This window comes from Typopeltis vanoorti, chromosome 1, assembly GCF_054136105.1.
Source record: "Typopeltis vanoorti isolate ZY-2024b chromosome 1, IOZ_Tvanoo_1.0, whole genome shotgun sequence".
NCBI classification, from domain to species: Eukaryota; Metazoa; Arthropoda; class Arachnida; order Uropygi; family Thelyphonidae; genus Typopeltis; species Typopeltis vanoorti.
In genome coordinates, this window is record NC_143549.1 from 112,842,609 (window position 1) to 112,858,895 (window position 16,287).

Below are 16,287 nucleotides of genomic sequence, written 5' to 3' on the forward strand. Positions count from 1 at the left end.
AAATTTGCTAAATTATTTCCATCTCATATGAGAATGGCTAGATGATCTTGAAGCATGAGTCGTATGAGTACTGCAAGGTTTTTTGAATGATGAAGAGGAATTATCATCCAGGTGGTAACTTTGCAGTTACTGAGGTGACAGACTGATGTGGGTACATAGGTAGATGAATTGGAGTATTCAGTATATTGAAAAATATCAATGAGAATACAGCAGCAGGCCGTTAGCTCGTGTGCTATGAGAATGTGCAGGTGAACTGTCAGTGCCTCTGACAAAGTTGTTTAATCTAAGTGTCAGCTCTGGCAAGGTTCCAGAAAAGTGGGAAAGAGGGTAAGTATGATACTCTGTATTGGGGGGGGGGGGCAACATGGCTTTGTAAATGATAGGTTCTCCTTCAGCAATTTATTCACATTTTATAATAAGGTGACAGCAGAATTAGATAAAAGAAATGGCTATGCCATGATACTGCTGGACTTTGCAAAGGCAGAATACTGCATGGAAAAGCTATTACATAAATGGATGAATAACACCATTAAACTTGAGCTGCAAAAAAAGAAACAACTATGGAGGGAATTTAAAGAAAGGGGTGACCTGCAGGCACACGAACGGTATAAAGTACAGGCCAGAAGGGTAACGAGTGTGGTAAAAACAGCTAAAGCCGATTATGAAAGGAAACTAGCTATGCAAGCAAAAGAGAATCCCAAACAGTTCTTTCAATATGCTGCATGCAAGAAAAAAACTGTACATGGCAAAATGATTTTAAGGAATGAAGATGGTAAAGAGTTCACTGAACCAGTCGATATAGTGGAGTTACTGAGCGCGCACTTTGCAAAAGTATATCATCCAGGTGGTGACGTTGAAAAAATGAAGGAACCATTAGTTTATATGGGAATTGTGATGAATGAAGTGGAGGTGAATAGTCTATTACAGAACCTTAATGTGAATACATCTGTGGGATTGGATGGTATACCGGCACGGGTCTTGCATGAAGTGGCTAATGAATTATCAGTGCCCTTGACCATGTTGTTTAATCTGAGTCTCAGGTCTGGCTTAGTCCCAAAGGCGTGGAAAGAGGGGAAAATAGTTTCACTGCATAAAGGAGGATCCAAGACTATGGTTGCAAATTACCGACCGATCAGCATATCAGGAGTCGTTGTCAAAGTCTTGGAGAAAGTAGTCAAGGGAAAAATACAGGAATGGATTGATGAAAATGAGATACTGTACAGAGGACAGCATGGCTTTGTGAAGGGTAGATCATGCCTCAGTAACTTGCTCAAGTTTTATAACAAGGTGACGGCTGAACTGGATAAGGGAAATGGGTTTACAGTGATACTGCTGGACCTGGCAAAGGCGTTTGACAGGATACCACATGGAATTCTAATCTGTAAACTACAACATATGGGAATGGATATAGGGTTGGTGAGATGGATAGCTGGGTGGTTGATGGAGAGATATCAAAGAGTAGTTTATTCAGGAGTAGAGTCCAAAAAATGACCTGTGACTAGTGGTGTGCCACAGGGTTCTGTTCTTGGACCACTGCTGTTTAATCTGTTCATTAACGATATAGGGAAGGGTCTAAGTGGGACAGTTCATTTGTTCGCTGATGATGCAAAGTTGGGTAGGGCGATAGTGAATGCAGAAGATGTCAAAGTCTTGCAAGATGACTTAGATAGATTGGAGTTCTGGACTAAGGAGAATGGATGTCAATTTAATGTGACAAAATGTAAGGTTATGCATTTCGGAGTGAAAAGATCAGCAGCAGTATACCACATTGGTGGAACTGTACTCCAAGAGATTGATGAGGCCAGGGACTTGGGAGTGTTGGTGGATAGGGAGATGAAGTTTAGGGGGCACATTGCGAAAGTAGCTAAATCAGCTCATCAACTCACTTGGTTGTTGAAAAATACCTTGACGAGCAGAGAAAAACAAGTTATTGTACCTCTGTACCGAGCCCTGATAAGACCTCGTCTCGACTACTGTGCCCAGATTTGGTCACCTCGGTTCCTTCTTGATGGGGAGGAGGTTGAGAGTATCCAGAGGCGAGTGACTAAGATGATAGCAGGTCTATGGAATGAACCATATGAGAACAGGTTGAAGATTTGTGGGTTGCAGAAACTAGTTGATAGGCGGAAAAGGGGAGACATGATTGAGACATTCAAATTGCTAAAAGGATTCTATAGGATTAATTCAGATGATATTTTTGAGATCAGGAACTGGTGGTGGGAGAACTAGGGGACACCCATGGAAGCTGGGCAAGAGCGTGGTTAGCAGGGGTGTTAGAGCTGGGTTCTTTACTTTTAGAGTGGTAAATGAGTGGAATAAGCTGTCAGAGTCTGTTGTGGGTGCTATGACAGTGAGCGAGTTCAAGGCAAGGTATGATAGATACTGTGAGAATGTTGAACAGCTGCGTGAACATGATGTTTAGGGCCTCCCTCGATGAGTCTAAGGACTCCTGGAGTAGCCCGTGGTAATAATAGTAATAGTAATAAGTTGGAGCAAAAGGGAATGGAAGGGGGGGGTGGCGGAAGATGGACATATATCAAAGGGTGGTGTATGTTGGAGTGGAATCAAGGCAAATAAGGGTGACTACTGGAGTGCCCCATGGCTCTGTACTAGGACACTACTCTTTTATTTGTACATTAATGATATAGCAGAAGATTTGAAAGGGGATATTCAGTTGTTTGCCAAAAATGCACAACTAGAGAGGGCAATAGTTGAATAAAAGTGATATTAGATATCTCATAGGATGATTTAAATAAATTGGCAATGTAGGCAAAAGACAGTGGTTGTCCATTCGATGTTGTAAAATGGAAGGTAATACACTTTAGGATGAAAAGAACACACTTCATATCATATTGATGGCACTAGTTTACACGAAATTGGTGAAGCTAGGGATCAGAGGGTGATGGTGGATAGAGATTTGAAATTCAGAGGATTACTTGGATACTGACATTGACAAGCAATGATAAGGCGGTTATTATCTTTCTCTCTCTCTCTCTCTCTCTCTATATATATATAAGGCTATGATTTGGCTGCATTTTGACTGCTGTGCACAGATTTGGTTACTTGCATTTCTTAGGGATCAGGAAGTGAGGAGAGGATTCAGAGACAAGTGACCAAGCTGGTGACAGGTCTGTGGAATGTTCCCTGTGAGGATAGATTAAGGGTGTGTGGGTTGCAGAGTTTAGCTGATAGGCAGAGGAGATGGGATATGATAGAAAGTTGTAAATTATTAAAGGGATTCAATAAGATTGACACAGAAGAAATTTTTCAATACATGGGGAGGAGGGGAAAAACAGAGTCACACTTGGAAATTGTCTAAGAGTGTGGATAGTGAGGGTGTGCAGACTAGGTTCTTTACTTGGAGAGAGTAGTAAATGAGTGGAATGGATTGCCAGATGGTTGTGAGTATCCCCAACAGTGAATAGGTTTTAGGAGATTTATGATAAGTGTTGTGTTAATGGATAGAGTGGGTCTCCTGCAATGAATCTTTTGATTCCATAGAATACCCATATAAATAATAATAAATTGTGTGTACTGTCATCAGCAAAGCTCTGAATAAAATTGGATGTTAGTGAGTAAAGATAATTAATGTATAGGAGAAAGCATGTAGGTGAATGCAAAGATGGAAGAATTTGAATATTGATGTGGTAGCTTGGAAAGAATGCTGCAATGCCAGACTAGACCAGGTTGACTTGGAAATATTAAGAGCTACCACCACTACCACCATAGGTCCAGAGATCAATGTTATCTATGAAGTCTGCTGTAGAGTGAGAATGGTAGAATCTGTATTGTCATCGTTAAATGTTGTCTGGGTAGCGAAGCTAGTTATTGGTAACTTTCTTAATCTCCTTAGAGAGGTGGATTGAAGTGAGGGCAGTGGGACAGCACTTTTGATGGATGATTTATCTTCCTTTTTAAGAACAGACTGGATAAAATCTTGCTTCCATGCTGTTGAAGTACAAGTGGAGAGATGCCTTCTGCGTCCAAGATCTTGTTAGTTAAGGCTGTTAACTATATCTTCTGTTGAAAGATCAGCGGAGGCATATTGAGGGTGGTACATATACAGAAGTTTTAAAATGAATCGGTGAAGCAGATTGAAGGAAACAGTAAAGTAAAATAAACAAATTTGAAAAAAATGAAAAATTGAAAATAAGAACCTTAGAGAGACTAAATCTGAAGACAGGAGGGGAGGGAACACATTGATTCAACAAAAGCATTTTGAGAAATTGTCTTGGAGGAAAATAAGTCCTCCGAAGCTTTCCTATAAGGAAATCAGCATATATACTCTGAAAAATGGTGGGGGGGGGTATGCAAAAGTAATTAAAAAAGAATACAGAAAATTACGTACATAGAAGCTAAATATCATGAGGGTGGTAACATGTCCTGAAGAGTGAGGTGGGTGATGGGAGAAAGCTTTTGTCCAAAAAATTTGTAATAATGAAAGGCCAGCTAGTTTAAATTCTTCTCTGTCAAAAATGCTGCAATATGTTGTGAGCACCATGAAAGATGAAGTCCAGTCATGAATGTAATAAAGCCTTTATAATATCCACATTAATTTCCTAATTACTCTAAAAGAATGTGTACAGTATATTCTGATACCTGATGAAATTTACACCATTTTCTTCTTGTCAATACTTTTTGTCTAAGTAAGTATTTATCAGGACTCCAGTCACCCTGTTTTTCTTATAAGGCATTTTAGCTGCTTCACTCCACCTAGGTCCTTAGTCTGTTCATTTCTGATCTTTCATTTATTTGTTTATATATATATATATATATATATATATATATATATATGAACCTGCCATTGATGTTATCTGAACTTTCGCAGAACTTATATTTGTTTTCTGTGATTAGCTGTTTTATATCCCATCTGCCATATCCATAAGTTAGAATTGGTTTGAACACTGTCCTCTGTACAGCTCATTACAGCAAACAGGCTTATTTCTCTATTCCATATAAATATATTGATCTAGCTCCCAAACATTAAATAAAAATTAAAAAGATAAAGTATGGAAATTGAGAGGGAAACAGAATACTTCGGCTGCACTGTAATGGAACAAGTAGTGTTATCTGTTCATGTACAGTTCTTAATATAAGTAGCAAAGGTAGTGTGGAGAGTTAAATTTATTTGGAGTAAAAGGGAAATTGGAGAAATTTTAATCTATAGATTACAGTTGAGTTAGAAATAATTTCTAATACAACTAGTGGATGTCAAAGTATGAAAATGTTTTGATACTTGCTTGTTTTCCTTCCCATTCAGACATGTACATAGTATTTGATTGCTTAAATCCAGATAAATGTTCATTCTATAGTTTTACTTAATAACAAATCGAACAATTTGTATACCTATTTTATTCCCAATAGGTGATAGAGAGAATAATGTTGTTCATTTGTATGAGCGTGATTGTACGGTGCAAAGAAGACATCAAAAAGTAGTGGAAATTTCTCCAGCTCAAAATCTGGATGTAAAGGTACTGTTTGATTCTACATGGTGTTTTTATTTTTTAATAGCATATTTTAACCATAGTTTAATTTACAATTTTTCAATAATATTTTCCCAAAATGTGATGCACAAAACATAATTTTTTAGTTATTTAATATATACATTAGTTTCCTTTTTTAAATTCTTTTAATTTAAACAAATTGGGATAGAGGTTTTTTTGTGTAGAGGCTTAAGTGCTGTGAGGACATTATGTTGGAGGTTTAATGGATTTTTTACAACACTCAAAAAGAATTAAAATAGAATTTAATATTTCCTATATTTCGTCCTAGTCACCAGGACATCTACGGGGATTACAAAAAACAATTAATGTAACATGCACACAAAAACTTACAATACTAAGCCCAACCACGTGGGTGACACTAAAGTCCTATCTAGGTGGAACGCCCTCTAAGGGCGGTAGTAGGTGGCCTGGAATGTAAGGTGGGACCTCTGGTGATGAGTGTTTCCCAAATCTTCGGAAGCTTAATGCAACCGTATTTATTAAGATTTGGTTGGTTCTGAGAGCTGCTGCTGCTGCTTCTAAGAAAAGTCTCTCTTTCTTGAATTTGCTGTGGTGGAGCATGGTGGTTTTCTTCCATGATACTCTGTGGGTGGTGTCCAACACATGGTCAGCCAAGCCTGAATGGCCATAGTGTGTTTAATGATGTACAATTTGTGTTCCTCCAAGCGGATGGATGCTGATCTGTCTGTCTGTTCAAAGTATGCAAGCTTACAGGAACAGGGTACTTTGTAAACTCCAGGCAGAGAGAGAGAGAGAGAGAGAGAGAGGAGGGAGCTGATCTTTCATAGACCGGATAAGGGTAGCAAGTTTGCGGTAGGGCTTATATGCTGTGTGTAGGTTATACTTTTTTAGTATCTTGGCTATTTTTTCCAAAGTGCCACGGATGTAGGGTATGGTGATGGCATTTTTGAAATCTTGTTGACGAGAGGGACGGGGAATGGGGGAGGAATTGATTATTTTTTTGATACTGTGTTCGCTGTAGCCATTGGAGAGGAAAGTTCTGTGTATGTGGTTAAGCTCAGTAGTGAGGGCGGTTCCACTGGAACAAAGATTGTGGGCTCTCTTGGTAAGAGTTTTAATGATGCCATATTGTTGCGAGGGGTGGTGGTGGGAGAGTTTGTGAACGTATCTGTTTGTGTGTGCCTGGGTATTTCTCTAGGAAGAACAAAATCTACAAGCAGATAGAGGGAACAGCCATCGGTTCCCCCCTCTCACCCCCTCTTGCCAATTTCTATATGGAAGATTTCAAAAAATGAGCCTCAGACTCAGCCCCACTCAAACCGTCTATCTGGCTAAGATATGTAGATGATGCGTTCTCTATTTGGCCTCGTGACCCAGACACGTTAGACTCCTTCCTCAGTCATCTCAATAGCCTACATCCAAGAATCCAGTTTACTATGGAAAAGGAAAAGAACAATTGTTTACCCTTCCTAGAAACCTTAGTCACACGCCTGCCTAATGATACACTTGCCTTCACTGTATACAGAAAACCCACACACACAGGCAGATACAATTACAAACTCTCCTACCACCACCCCTTGCAACAATATGGCATCATTAAAACTCTTACCAAGAGAGCCCACAATCTTTGTTCCAGTGGAACCGCCCTCACTACTGAGCTTAACCACATACACAGAACTTTCCTCTCCAATGGCTACAGCGAACACAGTATCAAAAAAATAATCAATTCCTCTCCCATTCCCCGTCCCTCTCGTCAACAAGATTTTAAAAATGCCATCACCATATCCTACATCCGTGGCACTTCAGAAAAAATAGCCAAGATACAAAAAAAGTATAATCTACACACAGCATATAAGCCCTACCGCAAACTTGCTACCCTTATCCGGTCTACGAAAGATCAGCTCCCTCCTCTCTCTCTCTCTGCCTGGAGTTTACAAAAGTATCCTGTTCCTGTAAGCTTGCGTACTTTGGACAGACAGGCAGATCAGCATCCATCTGCCTGGAGGAACACAAGTCGTACATCGTTAAACACTACTATGGCCATTCAGGCTTGGCTGACCATGTGTTGGACACAACCTACAGAGTATCATGGAAGAAAACCACCATGCTCCACCACAGCAAATTCAAGAAAGAGAGACTTTTCTTAGAAGCAGCAGCAGCTCTCAGAAACCAACCAAATCTTAATAAATACGGTTGCATTAAGCTTCCGAAGATTTGGGAAACACTCATCACCAGAGGTCCCGCCTTACATTCCATGCCACCTACTACTGCCCTTAGAGGGCGCTCCACCTAGATAGGACTTTAGTGTCACCCACATGGTTGGGCTTAGTATTGTAAGTTTTTGTGTGCATGTTACATTAATTGTTTTTTGTAATCCCCGTAGATATCCTAGTGACTAGGACGAAATATAGGAAGTATTAAATTCTATTTTAATTCTTTTTGAGTGTTGTAAAAAAATCCATTAAACCTCCAACATAATGGAATAGAGGTTATTATAGCTCTAAATTGGTTTTGATTTACAGGAAACAAATCGTGACATTTATTATAATGTATGTCATGTAACAAACTTAGTATTTGCAGTTGAGTGTGCCCCCCCATCTTCATTTCCAAGATTCATTCATTATTAGTAATAGTATTATCCTAAGACCCCATGGAGTCAGACTCATCTAAGTCTCTTTTGTCATACACACAGCTCATCATACCGTGGTCTACGCAGTTAGCCTAGTGGCTTTGTGCTTCGCAACCATATGACTGGGGAAGGAGTGTCCTAGGTTTGATTCCCGTTGGTGATGTGAGGAGCTGAAGGGTCTTCCTCAGCCATAGCCAAGTTAGCTGGTCTTGGGTGTGGACAGCAGGTTTTTTTTCCTCCAGTTTATCTGGATTTTTCATCCTGCAAGCAGGCAAACCGGCCTCATGAACACACGGATTACAGTCAGGAATACTGACCCAGCCACGGGCCTGATTCGTCAGCTATGCCGGTTTTAGAGCCCGGATAAAATTTGGGAGGGACTAAGATGGTGCCATATCTCCCCATAAAGGGGGACTCACGGCCATTGTACCATCACACGGTAATTAATTAATTATCATACCATGAATTAAACACGTTCAAATTCTCTGTAGACACCATGCTCTTAGGCAGTGTATTTCAATCATTCACAGCTCCATGCAAAAAACCTGCTTCTCACTCTCTTGCCTACAACCTCCTTATACAGCTTTCAGGGATGACCTCTTGTTCTCTTCCAATCCCCTACCGAATTGAATCAGTTATGAAACAAATTATGTATTTGTCTAAGGTCTCTCTGTAACATGCAACTAAGCTGTTATTCGTGGGCAAAAATATCAAGAAAACAATCTTATGCTCTTTTTTTTTTAAGAAAACAAATTCTTTCTTTTAATTGTTAATAACATTTTTCTTTTATTATTATTTGATATTTTCTTGCAATACAAAGAAGAAATCGCTGCACATTTGAAAAATACATTTTATTGCTAGTTTAATATGTAGCAATTTTGAAGTAGTTAGCTTTTACTGCTGTTTTACACTAAACATATATGAGAATGCTCCCGAAGTGATTTATTTTTGTCACAATTGTCTTATTGAAGCTTTGAAAATAAGTTAAAATAGGTTGAATTTCTTGCATTTTTGAATAAGATGTGGCCTAAAATGTTGGCATTAATGAAACCTGGCTATCAGAATCAGATATGGTAACTGGGATAGAGTGTAATGGGTACACTATTTTTTGGAATGACAGAAGAGATAGGAGAGGAGGTGTAGGAGGAGTACTACTAATGATATCAGGCCACTTAAGTTCATTTAGGGTTGAAATGCAAGAAAAACAATGATGGTAACAAAGTCCCATCTAGCAGTGACTTTGAAGCTATCTAGTGTGAAGTGGAGGCTAACAAAAGGAAATATATGGTACATCTGGAGTATATACACACACACACACACACAGAGACAAGCTATATTACTTTAGTATATATATATATATATACACTTTGTATACACACACACACACATATATTTTTTTTTTTCCTTGTGCCATGATGAATTTAAAAAGAAAGATAGTGGAATCCAGGGAGATCATCCTTAATCCTGAACATTTAAACAACAATTTAAGCTATAACATTCCTGATAACCATACTGTTGTTATTCAATACTGGCATTCTCGAGAGTCTGCTACCACGCATACAACAAACAATGCATGTAAAATAGAACAACTTGAATGTTAATACAACATTTTTTATTTCAATTATGTACTGCAATTTATCTGTGCTTCTCAGTTTTTTAGAATCTTCAGTTTTTATTATTGTTTCCTCTTCCTAAAAAGATGCCTGATGAAGGCTGTAAAAAGCTGAAACTAGTGTGAAGTTAATGTTTTTTTATCATTAAAGCTTTTAATTAATTCTCAGTTTTTTAGTCATTAAATATCTTTCTAAATACACACACACACACACACACACACACACACACACACACACACACACACACACACACACACACACACACACACACACAGAGAGAGAGAGAGAGAGAGACAAGCTATGTTACATTTCACTGTGTGAAATGTAATATAGCTTGTCTCTGTATACAGAGTCCATCAAAAAAATCTATACCCACTTTAACAGATGTCATCTATGGACTTTTTTCAAAGTTGGATTGAATTATGGTAGTAATGTGTAGTATGTTCTCTCAAAAGGTATCGTTACTCACATGAATACTACCATCAACACGTGACCGGTAGGACAGTCAACACCATAGCCAAGGAAACCAGGCTTCTTGCTGTGAGAGGCCTCCCGGATCTTTCCTTGTGCACATCACACATGGTACTGTGGGTCTCAAATTTATGACGAATATTGGCAGGCATGTTGGAGGTTGTTTTGCAAACTTGGGCCTCTATTGTCGTTGAACTTCAATAACATTCTCAAATTTGAAATACCATTTTAAAATGGTCATGCATTCCTTGAATGACAATCATGCCTTGGCCATTTTGTTTGACAGTCTTGCTGGTCACATGTTGATGCTAGTATTCATGTGAGTAATGACATCTTTTGAGAGAACATCATACTACACATTGCTACCGTAATTCGATCCAACTTCAAAAAAAGTCCATAGATGACATCTGTTAAAGTGTGTATACATTTTTTTTGATGGACTCTGCATATATGTGTATACTCCAGATGATGACCTTAATATGAAGGTTGATATGTCGGGAAATTAAAATAATTATTTCTAACACGTTTGTAGGGTCCATAATTTGTCTAAAATGAATGCTGATCACCGTGTAACACTAAAGGAAAGCATTAGAACAGGTTGCATGCTTAACTACAAAGCTGAAAATTAGGATCAACTTAAGAGAATACTATCTTTGGTTCCATGGTATCTGTTACTGAATGGGAAAAAATGTCAACAATGCATGGAAATCTTTGAAAAAGTGCTTAAATGAGGAGGTGGTATCTGAATGTATCCCTAGTTTGAAGAATAGGTTGGGAGTGAAATGGAGGTGCAACCTTATTAAGCAAGAGATCCACAAGATGAAGATGATGTGGAAAGAATATTATGAGAATAAGAGTGAGAGGAGTTATGAAATATATAACACTCAGGCCAGAGAAGTAATGAGTATTGTGCAGAAAACTAAATCACAGTATGCAGCTAAAGACATTCCAAATGGCTATGCAACTAAAGACATTTCAAACGAATTTTATCATTATGCCACAAGCAAAAGAAAGAATGAATCTAGAAGAATAACTTTATTGAATGCAGATGGTATCCTAGTGTTAGAAGCTAATGAGATTGTTCATTATTAAGTGCTCAGTTTGCTAAGATATATCAACCAGCTGTATAACTGAGAGGAGACTTCCACATAGCCTTTAAAGGAATGAGGAGAACCGACTAGGGTTTCTGACCTAATGTCCAATCCTCAAATTCTCATGGTGCACCCTATTAGATATCTAAAACTCCCTCAAAATGCTTGACTCAGTATAGAAGAGAGCAATTAGATAAATGACCCATCTCTTCCCAAGTCACTCCCACCACTTTCACACAGACATTTGGTCTCTGCAACTTGTATATTCTATCAATATTTCCACAGCAAATGTTCATCTGAAATAGCATCAACAGTTCTCCTGCTCAGTACTAAGCCCATTGGAACATGTACAGCTGCTGCTCAACATCCTTTCACAGTACATCTTGAAACCCACAGAACAAGTTTCTTTTCCCCCTCCTTCATCCCTGTTACTGTTGAACTATGGAACAGTCTTCTCTCTGTATTTCCCAAGGAAAAAATATAGGCTTTTAAATCAAATGTAAACAAGTTTCTCCTTTCCCAACCTGCTACCTCTATATGGTACTGATGTACTATAGGTTGATCAACAAACCTCTCATAAAAAAAAAAAAAAAAAAAAAAATATATATATATATATATATATATATTGCACAATATATCCTGAGCTTCTCAAAAAGCTCATGTCAAGATCTCAAGAAAGTAAGCTCATGATATATTATGTGAAATATATAGAAGTAAGAAATTATATTTAGTTTTCTGTTACATGTGTGAAGCCATTATTCAAAAAAAAAAAAAAAAAAAAATGTTTAACACACACACATCTCTATTAAAACAAATAGTAACTTATTGTTAGATTAAAGTTAAGATTACTGGAGGTCTGTCAGAAATTTTGGTACGCTATATTTAAAGAGGGTCATGCTTAATATTACCAACTTGTTTCTAAAACAATGTCATAATGCTGGTTTAATTCCCCAAATTATCAAAATGAAGGAGGCTATTAAATCTTACTCTGGTCATAATATTTATGAAAGCACTATTGTCTGAAAAGATACATTATGTTAAGAAGCTGTTCTTTCCTAATAACAGTAAAATTTCTGAATGTCAAACTCTACCACAGAACAATCTTAGTTCTGAACATTTTGACTCGATCAATAGAATTTCTCTTTCCTCAACCAGATGTACTCACTTAAACCGAAATTGAAACAAAGCTATCAGTTCATTCAGCAAACACCCAGCTCTGCTAGAAATATCAATATTTTAGTAATACAGAGCTTATAAGTATTTTACCAGAACAAGTTACCATAAGGTGTTTTAACCTTATTAAATAAAACTCTCGGGAGATTTTTACTTTTTTTAGTTTTTTAAATTTTTTATTTTTTTATTTTTTATTTTTAGTTTTTTAGATTTTTAATTTCTACATTTATATCTCCTCCTGAGATTTTTATTTAATAAGGTTAAAACACCTTATGGTAACTTGTTCTGGTAAAATACTTATAAGCTCTGTATTACTAAAATCTTGATATTTCTAGCCTGGCTCCCACTGATGAGACCTCAATAAAGGTCGAAACCGGTCTGGGTAGTGGCCCCCTTGCCTTTAATACAAAGTATCATACATCTCCTCCAAGAGATGTGCTTTGCATTATGGATAAATATTAAGATTAGTGATCAGAGTTTATTCTTCTTTTACCACGAGCTACCTTGGTCTTGCACTACCTGCAGGGTCAGCTAGACTTGCATTACATGCAGGGTGCAAACTTGACTTATTTGTCTGTTTGCTTGCTTGGGAAATGGAGTAAAACCAGGTTTAAAAATAGCTTGGTATCTATAACATTTATTATACCCAAGTTAAAATACTTTCTAGATTTCTTTGACATCGTCAATTTATTTAAGTTTATTATTGATGTTGGCTATTTCACTTGGCATAAAAAATTATTTTAGTAGATTTGTGAGGTACTGCAATGGGTGAGCTTCCATAGCTCAGTCAGTATAGACAAAGCAATTTGATCAGAAAGATCTGGGTTCAATTCCCATCAGTATCATGAGGAACCTTTATCTGGTCTCTTTCGACTAAAGGTGAGTTAGGCGGTCTCATAGATTATTTTATGGAGTATTTAGAGGATAGTTTCTAACATCATTTCTCCTTGACATCGCATTTTACTACGTTTTGTGGATGACATCTTTGCAATCTAGAAACAGAACTATTTCTGTTTCAAAATAAAATTAACTTATACAGGGTGTTCGGGATAAATTTGACAGTTTCGTAAGGAAAAAGAAAATCTTCTTTGTATCTATTAAATTTAATGAATTGACAAAAAACATTACAGGCAGAGTTAATTACAATACTATCAACAAGATTTACTCAAAATAACCACCATTAGCATCGATCACAGCTTCAATCCTGCTTCGGAACCTCGAACAAGCTAATGCTACAGTCTCCCTGGGAAGGGCCGCAAAAACTGTTTTAATTTTATCCATTAACTGGGCTTTTGTATTACTGGAAGTGCGATTGGTGTCTTTTTCAACTGCGCCCCATACAAAATAATCCATGGGGTTAAGGTCTGGGGAGTTTGGAGGCCAAACATTTGGACTGGTGAAGTCGTAGAAATTTTCAGACAACCATTTTTGACTTTTCCCAGAGGTGTGGCAAGGGGCCGAATCCTGCTGCCATACATACGGCCTACCATTGGCTACCCTTGTTATCCAGGGCTTGACTACAGTGTTTAGCAACTCCACGTAGCCATCTGAAGTCAACCTGAGGCCCTCTTGGAAAAAATGCGGAGGCATCACATTGCCTTCAGAGGATACACATCCGAAAACCATCACAGTTTGGGGAAATTTAGTCTGCATTACACGAGGAATGTCCTTTGTACTGTATGCAAGCCATCTGTTATTCTGCGTGTTGTGTTTTTGATCCTGGCAAAAGTTTTTCTCATCGGAAAAGAACCAGATTGTTTGTGGTTCCGCAGGATGTTTCACTTTGCTTAGAAGTTTCTTCGCGTTTATCAAACGTTTTTCACGGGCCTTTTCTGTAAGCAGCTGACCTTTGCGGCGCTTGTATGAGTAGTAGCGGAGGTCTTCATTGAGTGCAAGCTTCATAGTAGAGGCTGCAACATTCATTTCACGTGACAAAGCCCGAATTCCAATGCCAGGGATCTTCAACACCTGTTCATGCAGATTTGCGAGGAATTCTGCTGTACGAACGCAATCAGATCGTCTGCTAGGGATCTTTCTTCTTGCTACATCCTCGTAGTCACCATTGCAAGTCTCTAGTTCATGCCTGATTGTTTTTACTGTATTCAGGGAGCATTGGGCAGCAGTCGAAATATCCTTATTTTGATGGCTGGCACGAATCATCATGATACAAGTTATTCTCTTCCATGATTCAGGTGGGTTCCAGCTATCCATCCTTTCTGACATCTTGTATATGAATGAAGAAGGGTCCAACCTTTTAAATGAAGAGAAGTGTGTGTTAATACATGTAACTTACGGAAAAATATAATTAATTATAAATATGTCAAATTTATCCCGAACACCCTGTATACTTACATCAAGTTCACTATTGAACATGAATCAAACAACAATCTTCCCTTTTTTGGATGCTTTAATACATCGTAACTCTGCTGGTAATATTGAATTTCTGTTTACAAGGAAGCCATCCTTTACAGACAGATATATCCATGCATCTTCACATCATCATCCTTCACAAAAAAATAGATATTATCAAAGCCTTGTACACTAAGTACACACAATTTGTTCTAAGTCTCTTCTATTAGAAGAGACTTAGAAGAACTTGCTTTATTACTTAACAGATACAGCAAGACCTTGATGCTCAAAATATTTGATAATTATCTTCCCTCTTAATCAAGCAGACAGTATGTCTGTTTCTAAGTTTTGGGAAGTGATTGCTATTAATTGTTTATAATTTTTTATATTTTTTATTTATTTAAGGGGCACTCCTAAACAAAAGCAGGCAAAATAGCTGTAAAATAATAGTTTTAAGAGGAGTAACATGGGAGTTTTTCCAGAAATAATACCTATATTATTTATTTATTATTTTTAAATTAATTAATTATACATCTCTTCCCACTTCTCTGAACTCTAATAATGTTTCTTCCTACTGAACAGCTGCAACCATGACGTGTGATATTATGTGCATGCTGTATGACTCATTCGTATGTTCAGAATTTCAATGTTGCTTACCAGTTTTTCTGTCTTCTCCCTGAAAGAAACCCATGACATATTGAACGAAATGTCTGGGAGTAATTAAGTTATATTTAGTTTTCTTTACACATGTGTGAGGCCATTATTAATATATATATATATATATATAGTATGTCTAATGTGCATATAACTATTAAAAACCTAGTAATTTATTATTTAGATTCGTGATAAAATGACTGCTGATGCTGTCCAAATAGCTAAGCATACTGGATATGAAAATGCAGGTACTGTTGAATTTCTTTTGGATGAAAAGGGAAATCACTATTTTATAGAGGTCAATGCAAGGCTGCAAGTTGAACATACTATTACTGAGGAAATTACAGGGTAAGTTAATTGTGTTTTTTACATATGATTTTACACACACACACACACCCTGAATCCATACTTGAAGCTTGCAATAGCTACAAAAAAAGTCAGCTAATCTAATTTTAAAGAACAGTATATGTAATACTTGCCTTGTGGCCCCTTTTCAAGATTATTGACCCAACTTCTGCCTCTTCTACCATCATAACATTATTCAAAGACAAAGCTGACTTCTTGACATTGTTCTTCAAATCATGTATACAATGACTTAGTCAACAAATTTTTCACACACACACACACACACATATATACATGGCATCTTTCCCCAAAGCTTGGCTTCAAGTCTACAGCTAGTCCTGTCCATTAATTGATTGAAACAAGAATTATATTGTTTCAATCTTAATCAGAAAATTTTTTATGTGGCTGCCACCCACCAAAGGCTTCTATAAACCTATAGTGCATTTGTACCATTGGTGGGCTAAGAATTTTTTCCCCATATTTATTTAATAATTGTA

General features: G+C 37.4%; 1 protein-coding gene across 2 annotated transcripts in view; it reads left to right on the plus strand.

Moving 5' to 3' along the window:
* PCB (Pyruvate carboxylase) overlaps window positions 1-16,287 on the plus strand; it is a 553,291-nt gene that overhangs the window by 220,499 nt on the left and 316,505 nt on the right. For both annotated transcript variants that reach the window (XM_090392830.1, XM_090392839.1), the window contains 2 exons: window positions 5,365-5,471; window positions 15,630-15,793. In XM_090392830.1, coding sequence (XP_090248956.1) covers window positions 5,365-5,471; window positions 15,630-15,793 — 271 coding nt within the window. The remainder of the gene's footprint in view (window positions 1-5,364; window positions 5,472-15,629; window positions 15,794-16,287) is intronic.